Consider the following 11,020-nt stretch of genomic DNA (forward strand, 5'->3'; position numbering starts at 1 on the left):
TTTATCTCTGCAGGCAGCTACAGATGAAGAATATGAGAAAACTGTGTTTCTGGATCAGTATGCACATTTCAGGTTCTGGATCATAGAAGCAAGTAAAGTGTGTTTACTGAATGCAGTTCAGTTTCAGTTTGGCCTGAATAAGGTCTCCCGACTCCAATGCAAGCAGCAGGTTGTTAATTATTTAATATTTATGCTTCAATCATATTCCGGTAAACAAGTTTGGCCTGCATCATAGTTTTTGTCCAACTACTCGATTAAGATGATGGAAACTGTTTCAAACTTACTGATCACAGGAGTTTGCTTCTATATACGTAAGAGGTAAAGAAAATGGTAATGCACAATCGCATACTACCAATCAAAAGAGGAATTTTTCATGTTGAATTGGCGCCGAGGTTGAAGTACTTCATGTTTGGTCCTCAAGCAGTGTCTGCTTATTGCATGTCAGTACCGGAGCAGTGCTCAAACAACCCGTCCTTATCACATGTCCTGCATCGAGCAATTCAGAAATTTACAATGGGAAGAGATACTGATCACAGTTAAAATGCTCTCTTTACTTGGAGGTGCAATTCAGCTACCACATCCCGATTTGGGCAAATGCTCTGAACACAATGCAATTCAAGGTGAGGGTGACCTATATTCTAAATTAAAACAAATTATACAGAGGCACTGGGATACCTATATTATTCTAAATTAAAACAAATTTCTTCATGTAGCATTTTTTTCGAGAGGGTCTTCATGTAGCATTTAGTTCCATTGAATTGTGTACGTACTTCCTATCCTACATGGATGCACCCAGCACCCATGCAGGAAATAAGGCCTGGCCCAAGCCCAGCTTCCAAAGACTAATGGGCCGGGCCTGTCAGCTGATAAGTCTCTTTCTCAGGACGTTAGTGACAGCAACTTCTTTGTCCTGTCCTGCCGATTTGATCCCTCTCCTCTGCTCTCTTAGTGGCAGGATTATGCAATGGATACTGACCCCCAAACATGGGGATAACCTCATAATGTCTGATCTGTTGTTTGCAAACTTGGCTTTGGCTGGACATCTTACCTGTCAATCATAGCCCCCCGTTTAGGTCTTTATTCCGGAAATTCCTATTGACAGGTCTTCTCATCTTTTGTCACGCTCACCTATACTCGTTGGATACTGCTACTGCTAGTGGGGTATTACTTATTTAAAACCAACTTATTTAGTTTATCCTTCTAGAGGATTGAGTATTTTAAATCGCGAGCTCTACAGTGTACACCGCATGCCCTATATATTAGTTTATTATTAAAGGTCTCATGTTTAATTTTTTTTACACTAACTTCCAGACGTCTTATCATCGGATGCTGACACGAGATCATGTGATGCTAGCTGCAAGTTTACATGAGTGGCACATGATTCTTCCATGGATTACGTGGGTAATAGTAACACCGCGATGGAACTTGGATTCCTTGCCATGTGATGGAGAAATATAAGAGCTGAAGTTGGAGCTTTTCTCCTGCAGCAAATGGGTGTGATGCACAAGAGCTGAAGAGCAGCCACCTGTACATGTTCGTTCGTCCTGGCTCTCAAGATAAGATAGCTAATCATCGTCCTCATGGGACACTACTCCATCTGCATCCACCATAACTTAGTCCCTGGAAAGTGGAGAACGAACTGCGAAACGAACGCGCGACTCCAAGAGCTCGCTTTTCTGCCGCACCCAAGAGCAAGTATTACAATGGACGTTTAGCCGGCTCAATGGAAAGAGAGAAGAAGAGAGAGAAGAGATCGAGCGAGACGCCCGCTCAAGTCAGGCGACATGCAGCTTTTCCCATCCCTCGCTTGCTCTTATTGGCTGCTGTGCACGGAGAGCTTTAAAGGATGCCAGGGTCCACCACCACCGCTCCTCCCATTTGGACTGATGTAGCTGAGGTGGCGCTCGCACTCGCCGGCAAGCAGGCGTTGCTATTAGCCCTGCTCTAAAGGAAGGCTAGAACTCGATGCAACCTCCGGTTTCCTTTTCCACACCGGACGTATGGATTATAATCGGCTCGGCCGCTCGGCCTTTTGGCCCCTACCTAGCCTTTGGATCTCCACGTCGCTGTCCGCTCCGCTCGCGAATTCCCCCTCGGAACGCCGTGCACGGACGGCATCGTGTGCGGTACCCACGCGGCGTACAGCGACGCCGGCCGAATTCGACCTGCGCATCCATCCATCCATCCATCCATCCCGATCACAGCCAGCCCGGCCGCAAGGCCGCGCCGTAGACGCTGCGAGTGCGAGCGGGAGGAGCCTGCTCGCCACTGCCGCGCCGCGGTTTTGCCCCTCCCTGCCGGCCGGCTCTGCGCCTGCGCTCGTGGCGCAAAAACAAATCGAGCTGCCGGCCGCGACCGGCAAGGGGGGCTGGACGGCACGCGCCCCGCAGGTGGGGAGGGAGAGCTGGGTCTGGATGAGTGGATCCGTCGCATCCTCCGCGCCGCACGTGGCCGCGATCGCTCGCGCGTGTTTGCCCCCCCCCCCCCCCCCCCCCCCCCCCCCCGCGGCGCCGAAACCGGGCGGGGCGCACGCCGTGTCGCCACCACTTTGCCGTCGTGAGGCGGCCAGATTCCGCTTCCGCATCGGACGAGGCCTGCCTGCCTGCTTGCGCTCGGTGCTGCCGGCGGCCTCCTGCAGCGCAGGCGCAGGCGGAGCGCACCACGCCGTCGCGCGGCGAGCCGTGTCCCCATCGGGTGATCACAAATGGCGAGACGAGGCGCCCGGGGAAAAAAAAAAGCCAAACCTTTCGCTGCTTTCTGGGTTGGAATCACATCGCAAGCCACTTCTGAAACGGGACAATCTTGGATGGCGAACGCACGCGCACCCTATCAGCACGGGGAGAGAAAGCAAGGCAGGAGCCGGCCTCGAACAGATAATCCCCCCCGTGCATCGATCTTAGCTAGGAGTATGTACGAGTACCTCCAAATTGCTCCGAGTAAAACTAAAAATCCAGAAGGAAGGTGAAAGGGAAAAAGGAGAAAAAGCTGCCATCAGGAGCACGGCGCGGTGGCCGCGAGGCTGAGCTCGCGCCGGCGGCCGAACACGACGGCGCACTCGGGCAGCTCCCCGAGCCCCGCGAACAGGGCGTCCTCGCCCTGCAGCTCCCGCTCCCACTCCTCCGGCGGCAGCAGCGGCGCGTACGGCGCCGACCGGTGCCACGTCGGGTACTGGTCGAACCACCCGAAGTCGAAGCTCTCGTCCTCCTCGGCCACCGGCGCCACCGTTGCGGCTGCTGCCGTTTCCGGCTCGGCCAGACTCGCGAGAGCCTTCTGCTCCTGGTCCTGTTCTTGCTCCGATTCCAGCTCCTGCTCCGGCGCCTCTGGCTCCGTCTTCAGCTCAAGCTCCGGACCGAGCTCGGCCTGCTCGACCGCCAGCTCGGGCTTCGGCGCCGCCGGCCGCGGGGACGCCTTGCCCTGCTGGTGGCAGCTGTGGCCCTTGGGCTGCGGCGACGGGTGGTTGTGCTCGAAGGTGTAGGTGACGAGCAGCACGGTGGGGTCCGCGCGGCTGCGCTCCACCTGCTTCCTCGCCGGGCACCCCTTGGAGCTGCTGCAGCGGTAGTACCCCCTGCTCAGGCAGCATCACAGGTTAACCAACCGGAAATCAAACAGGCAATCAGCAGAACTCGAATTAGACCAGTAATCAGCAGGGAGATTAGGTGGCGCGGCGGCTGCTTACCGAGGGTAGGGGGAGCCCTTGATGGGCTTCTGCCCGTACTTGCGCCACGTCCACGAGTCCGACGGCGGCGGCCCCTCCCCGCTGGCGCCCCTGGGCCGGTCCCCGCACTCGGCGAGCGGCACCGACACGACCCGCTTCTCCACCGATCTCCGGCTGATCGCACGCAAAGGGACAAAGAGTTAAATCAGCGATCTTCACGGGCGCACAGATGCAAACTCTCTCTCTCTCTCTCTCTCTCTCTCTCTGCGTGAGCAGGAGGCGCACATGAGACATGACAGATGGTGAATCCCGTCCGTACCTGCGCTTAGGTGCCGGCAGCGGCGACGACGGCGAGGCGGGGATGTCGCAGAGGTCGCGCTCGCGCTTGGGCCCGGAGCGAGGCGACTCCGCGTCCGCCGCCCCCGCCGCCGCCTGCGACTCCTCAGGGGACTCCGCCCGCGGCGAATCTGAGCTGCAGTACCCGTCCTCCGCTGACGACATGGGTAGATCCCTGGCTCGCTCGCCGCCGCCTCCTACTCCTCGTCCTCGGTGCCCACGCCCGCCCGGCCGGAGCAGCGCACGGAGCCCCGCCTCGCCCCAACGCCCGCGGCCCCGGATGGATAAAAAGCAGGCTGCTTCAGAGCAAAACTAACTCGCGCTTTCCCAAAGCGCGCATAAAAATTTCTGCTTCGACGAGGGGGAAAGCGAGCGGAAGGGAGGAGGAGGGGGTCCAAGGGGGAGGAGAAATGGTGGCGAACAAACGGGCCGGGGCGGATCGATGATGGCTGCAGCTTTCAATGATCCCTCTCTCTCTCTCTCTCTCCTCCTCCTCTCCCTCGTGCCCGCGCTAGTGGGCGCCTTTTTTATGCGGGCGACGCTGCTGTCATCGGGGAGCACCGGGGCGCCGAGAGCGCGGCCAGCGGCAGCCGGCTGGGCGCCGAGTGCGCGGTGGGATATTTTTTTTCTCTTGGCGCGGCCTTGGATATTGGCGTTCGTTTTGGATCGGATCGCTCTCAGTTGCGTCTCGGAGGGGAGGAGAGGGAGAGGGGGGTGGCGGGCCGGAGGCGGAGAGCGACGTCCTGGGGCCGGCCCGGATGGGGCGCCGTGATTAAACTAGTGGAGAGGCTGCGATCGCGACCGCCCCCGCCCTAACCACTCCGCCCGGGCCAATCATGGACTTGTTTTGCTCTCGCTCCGCCCGTGCACGCACATTTTTTCGTGCATGTGCAGATACGCGTACACTTTATTGCCAAAGACAATGCGTGTATGTACGAACGCATGGGCTCAGTTTTGGCCCGTGATTGTATACATATACAGACGTTGCCAGGCCTCCTTTTCGCAATAACAAATAGTAAAAAAAAGTTCAAAAATAACAAATAGCGTAAGTTTTTCCAATAACTGAAATATTTCTTGCTTCAAAAAACTAATTGAAATACTTCAGAGACGAAAACAATCTAGAAGATCGGGATAGACTTACGCTGTTGTCGGTTTCACATTTATTAAATTAGAATACAATATTATCAGGTATGATTATGGCACCGATATTATGAACATATCAAAAAATAAAAACATGTTATAAATGCGTAGAAGTATTGGTTAGAAATCAGCAAGTTTGTCTGGAAACATTGTATTATCGGTTTCTACAAAATCAACATAAAGTAGTTCAGATGTTAATTCATTGATGCAACTTTTGTACACTTAAATGACATTTAATCAACTAATTATTGGTAAAGATTTTTGTCAAAGTAAAATATGTTTCATAGAAAAATTGCAATGGTCGAGTTGAAAAAAAATCACCTTTGGTACTTATCAGCTAAATAAGGTAAAACTTAGAAACTTCATATGCGATTAAAAAAATTCACCTCTGGTACTTATCAACTAAATAAGGTAAAAATTAGAAACTTCATAATCATTGTTGCTTTTATTTTTTAGGTATAACTTTACTTTTACACCAGTAGGAAAAAAACTCGAAAACTAACCTAGTAAATGTTTCTTTTGTTTCATTTTCGCTCCCATCCCTCAACACATGGTTCGTCGATCTTGAGTCACTCGTTGTTTGCAGCATGTACCAACTGGCATCTCTGTTCCAATCAGATTTCTGAGATCGGTAAATAAACTTGCAAGGACTGCTCCTTGCTGCAAGTGTACGTACGCGTCGATTAGAATATTGCTCGTACTTGGAAGATTATTGAGGCCAGATCCCTCACATGTACTCATCTAAACTACGGTAGTTACATGTGGGATTGGGACTAAAGAAGCCGGCAGGGCCCCTTGGGAGAGAGAGAGTACAGCCAAGTAGGATGTGCCACAGCTAAGTTCACTCATCAATGATCCATGTGCATTGCTAGAAAGCTACACTAACATTGAGTATTTTTTTAAAGCTATAATCTTATACTAATATTGTCATGGCTAACAGTGGCAGACCCAGGGAATAAATGGAGCCCGAGCAAAAGTCATGGCAGTCATGAAAACTCATCGTTTCCTTTTCACTAAAACATGTTATTTTAGGCTGATCTGAATCGGCTTCAAGCCAAGATTCTCTTGCACCATTCCATGGGAGCTTGGGCCGGTGCCCAGGGTTGTTGGGCCCTGGGTCCGCCCTTGATGGCTAGTATCAACTGTACGCCGCTCAAATTTATAATTGTCTGACACAAATGTTTTATAGTGCAAATTATAGAGCGTCTAACTTTTAACTCATATATACTCCAGGAGTCACAATTTCAACTAAAAGATCCAGTCGACTTAGACGATTCAAGGTTTAGGGACAATCCACGCCACGGAGGAAGAGATGGCCACTTATTCAAACCTCATCATCGACACTCTTTAGTTCACCGATGTTGCGCTAGTGTCTAGATTTTGGGCACCGGCAAGGCAATCTAAGAGAAGAAAGAAAGGAAACGAAGAGCATTGGAATATGACTCAAACTACACATAGGAGCATTAGAATGTGATTATCTTTTGTTATCCGATGTTAGAAGCTTCATCGATTTTCAAAGATATTAGACCAAATGGATACAAAATCTTGAGCACTCCCCGCATCTGCATAACCAGAATACACAGGGTCATAGAGAGATTACATAGAGGCGCATACAGTACATTAGTGACAGTCAATTCGAAAACTACACCACCAGTCCACCACCTTGTGCCTGGGTGGGAAAAAAAATTAGTCACACTGCTATATTTTCTTTTGTTTAGCGTGACATTGTGCTTGCAGTTGTCCTAGATATGGTAATAATATTTGGCTAAGATAAGTATTTTTCAGACAAGCTTCCGAACTGGTCCCTGTAGTGCAGGTTGCAAACATATTTTTAACGTAATAGTTCCATTCCCACGTGCACCAATATCGGAACTGGTCCCTGTAAGTAATAATGTACGATGTGATCATGGTGTTCCTTTTTTTTGTTTTCTTTTGGAGAAAAGATGTGACTATGATGTGCTCCATGGCCGTTTCCTTTTGCATGTCCAAACGAGAGTTGTAAGTGCATCTCGAATGCTAATTGTCCTGATTTTGAAGCCTCCTCGCTCTGACCCATCCGTCGTAATGAACAACCAACTAGCTAACAACCAACTAGCTAGTAGATTACAAAGGGAGCTTAACTATGTACCCACGACACGCTACACTGTATTTTCTTTTAAAGCCACATATACTGGCCATCAGGGGCGGAGCCATGATGATTTTTTCATTGTTAGGGGGGCAACCATACAAATTTATATAAAAATTTAATCAAAATTTAAATTTGTAGTGTAAATTTGGGGATCATGGGGCCCAGGCCCAGGCCCCTGCCCCCCTGTCTCCGCCCCTGCTGGCCATGCTCTATTGTTGCTAAGTTAGATTGACGAGAAGTCTATTCCAAAGTGACCAAGAACTCTTAACAAGTACCCGAAAAAAAAGAACTCTTAACAAGCAAAAGGGTTTGTATTCTAATAATTACAAGAGCCTCTGTAACACTTTAGGTTTTGAGTTCGACTCCTCGTGGAAGCGTCGACAGAGGTGACTTCGTCAATTTCTAAGATTTGCCGGTTGTGTGAATGTCTGAGTTATACCGTATAATCTAAAAAAACTCTTGAAAAAATACGTGGGACAAAAAAATTATGGACTCTAAATAGCATAACAACAAAACCCTTGGATTTATTATGTTTCTAAATAACCTGGCTTTCCAACCCGCCTTAATATGGCGGCCGGTATCGTCATGCTTGCGTAGGCGTCCGCACTCCGTATGGAGACGCTAGCTAATTGCCTGTTTAGCTGGGTACAAGCGCATGAGCTGATCTCTGCTGATGCCGATCCACGCACCTGCGGCAGGTGCGGCCAGCTACGCTATAAACGGGATAAAATAGCCGGCGCCTGACAGCGACCATTTATATGTAGGCCCGCGTTAATCAATAGCCAAGCACTGCCATAGCCCCTAATCAAAGCCTTCTTCTTAGGGCCTGTTTGGCTCCAGGACTTTTTTTAAAAGTCCCTATCACATCAAAAGGAATCTTACTATTTTATATTATTAAATAAAATCTGTTTATAAATGTTTTTTGACAGCTGAGTGCTTTTTCGCGAGACGAATCTAATGAGCCTAATTAATTCATAATTTGCTACAGCGATGCTACAGTAACCATTCGCTAATCATAGATTAAGATACATCATTAGATTCGTCTCTCAGTTTAGTCCCAGGATTCTGCAGTTAGTTTTATAATTAATATTTATTTAATACTTCTAAATACTAAAAAGTCCCTGGGACTTTTTTGAAGTCCCTGTTTCTAAACACCCCCTTAATCTGCCGAGGCAGCTAGCTGGGCCTCTGCCGGCTGCCGCACCGCACCTGCCTCCCTGTCTGGCCATCACGCGGGGCCCACCGGCCGATTCTTCTCGCCGGACGCAAAGGCCCCTCGACTCGATTAGCCTCGGCGGCCGTGTTAATTAACCGGTAACCCCCGGACGCGGAGATTTAATGGCGTCACGTGGGAGGCGCGAGTAAACTAGGCGCAGCGGCTGCAGGGCGTACGGTGGCGACGTGCGGGGGCCGGTCAGGGCCGGCACTGAGTTTTTGGATGCTCGGGGCAAAACCAAAAATTCGGGGCTCTTTATATATTGCATGATGTTGGTAGTACTATATGTAAATATATATATAATATTAATAATAAATATTTAATAGTGTACGAAAAAGCAATATTCATATGAAATAATTCAAACATATTAAATTACCTTAAAACTTCCTTGCAACATTCCTCGATGCAAAGTCATTGATGATTGTAGCAATATCAATCTTATCTAACATTTGCTTCTCAATGCGTACCTAGTAACCTAGATCATACCACTCAAGTTTCATGTCAATCAGCGTGTTCGGCTGGCTGGTGCTGATTTTTTGTGAGAGAAAAGTACCGCTGACTGGCTGGTGCTGATTTTGTGTGTAAGAGAAATACTGTTGGCTGGATGCAGCGAAGATGAAGCGAACATAGTGAATATGTGTGTGGCTCACCGGCTCACTGCCCATCGTCAATTCGTCGCCGTCGCGGAGATCGCAGGCCGCAGCGCGAGCGTGTCGCGTCGTGCCGTCATCGTGTCCGCTTGCCGGTCCGCCGTCCGCAACTCCCCGTCGCCGCCGCAGACGACAGAGAAGAGTCGCGTGTGCGTATGGCTTCCAGAGGGAGCTAGTTCGGGCTGCAGACCTCCAGTCCTTGCGGACGCTACGACTTGCAGGCCGCCGGCCGGCAACGTCTCAACACTAGGTCAAAAATTTCAGTACTGTGCCAAGTAATATTCTAATATACCTGGACCGTGTTTGGATAGCCCTGAAAAAATTTTCATGAAAACTTTTTGTTGCTTTGGTATTAAATAAAGTCTAATATAAAATCACATCCACAACTATGGTACTATAGCAGTACTGTAGCTAATGAGGCATTTGATCGTTTGATTGGAGGATAATTAGACGCGGTTACTGTAGTGTCACTGTAGACAATCATGCTGAAACTTGGCTCATTAGATTCGTCTCGAAAAACTATACTCATCCGTGAAAAAGTTTCGCAAATAAATTTCGTTTAGTACTTCATACATGCATTCGTTTTTTTTTTGAAAATTTTCATGTTGTCATCCAAACGCGGGGCTAGGGATGAAAACGGTCGGGAACGGTCGGGAAAACCCCTCAACCGTTCCCGCAATTGTATTTTTTGGTCGGAAACGGAAACGGGAACGGAAAAATCGGACGGGAAAACGAAATCGGTATTACGGGATATCGGGAACGGAATCAATCGGTCGGGAGCATGCCGATTACGATCGGGAATCGATAACTCAAAACGGGAAAATACATACAACCACTTCAAACATTTAACTCGATAAAATAATTACAACTATGCATAAATAATATGGAAACAAGACTCGTATAACTAAGAAACACATGTAAAGTGAATCACGAATTCACAATTCACGTTGGAACACATGCAAACAACAATTCACGTTTCCAACACAGGTAACGCAACCGACTACGACAAATACGGGAATTTTCCCGGCTAAAAACGGGAACCGTGAAAACGGTCGGGAAAACACCCCAACCGTTCCCGTTCCCGCCCGTTTTCCCGTTTTGTTTTCCCATTTTCCCATTTTTTTCGCGGAAACGGTTTACGGTCGGTTTAAACGGTAAACGGAGCCGGTCGGGACGGGATTTTCCCGTCCCATTTTCAACCCTACGCGGGGCTAGTGTTTGATTACCTGAGGTGGGGCCCTACTGAATTGGGGGCCCAGGGCGGCCGCTCCGCTTGCCCGCCTCCAGGGCCGGCCCTTGGGCCGGTTCTTGCTCCGCGTTTCGCGACGGCATCGCCACTAATAAAGAAATTGACGAGCTGGGCAGTCTGGGCTCGAGCGAGGAAGAACTGGATGGATGGAGTACCCGGGCCGGTGCTGATGGATCGATCTACCGGCCCGGCCGGTCTGTCGCCGGAGATATCAATCATTAGCGAGAAAAAGAGTTGTTTAATTCGGAGGTCGTCACGGATCAGGCCTGCGTCGCTCGTCGATCTGCATCGCGGCCCCGTATTAATTTGGGATTGATCTTGACTTGATCCCGGGTGACGGGGAAGGAAAAATATCTTGCTGGGCTAGCTACGACGCATTAGGACAACGATGTGTGTTGACATTAAGACTTGAAAAGAAGAAAGGAAAATGGAGGTGTGCTTCGTTCCGAAGCTAAGCCTACGCCGGCGTAGACGTGCGGTGGCAGACGTTTCGCTGCAGTAGTTTTCTTTTTTTCTTTTTTCTTTTTGGTCCTTCGCCGTCTTGTAACTGCGTCCTTGCTTTGGCCGATCAGAGGGAGAAATTTTACTCCGTCGCGGCGCGAATGGGGACGGGCCTTTTTCGGACCCGCGGATTACGTCTCGAGTC

The 11,020-nt window shown here is 49.7% G+C and overlaps 1 protein-coding gene across 1 annotated transcript; it reads right to left on the bottom strand.

Annotated features, from left to right (window-relative positions):
• Positions 1 to 2,728: 2,728 nt before the first annotated feature.
• On the bottom strand, positions 2,729 to 4,659 carry LOC120708050 (probable WRKY transcription factor 65). Its single transcript, XM_039993140.1, has 3 exons — positions 3,975 to 4,659; positions 3,677 to 3,829; positions 2,729 to 3,565 (listed from the first exon to the last, which is right to left on the bottom strand). The coding sequence occupies exons 1-3, from the start codon at positions 4,154 to 4,156 to the stop codon at positions 2,992 to 2,994; spliced, it is 909 nt and encodes a 302-aa protein (XP_039849074.1). The 5' UTR covers positions 4,157 to 4,659; the 3' UTR covers positions 2,729 to 2,991.
• Positions 4,660 to 11,020: the final 6,361 nt, after the last annotated feature.

This window comes from Panicum virgatum, chromosome 5K (genome assembly GCF_016808335.1).
Source record: "Panicum virgatum strain AP13 chromosome 5K, P.virgatum_v5, whole genome shotgun sequence".
Taxonomy (NCBI): Eukaryota; Viridiplantae; Streptophyta; class Magnoliopsida; order Poales; family Poaceae; genus Panicum; species Panicum virgatum.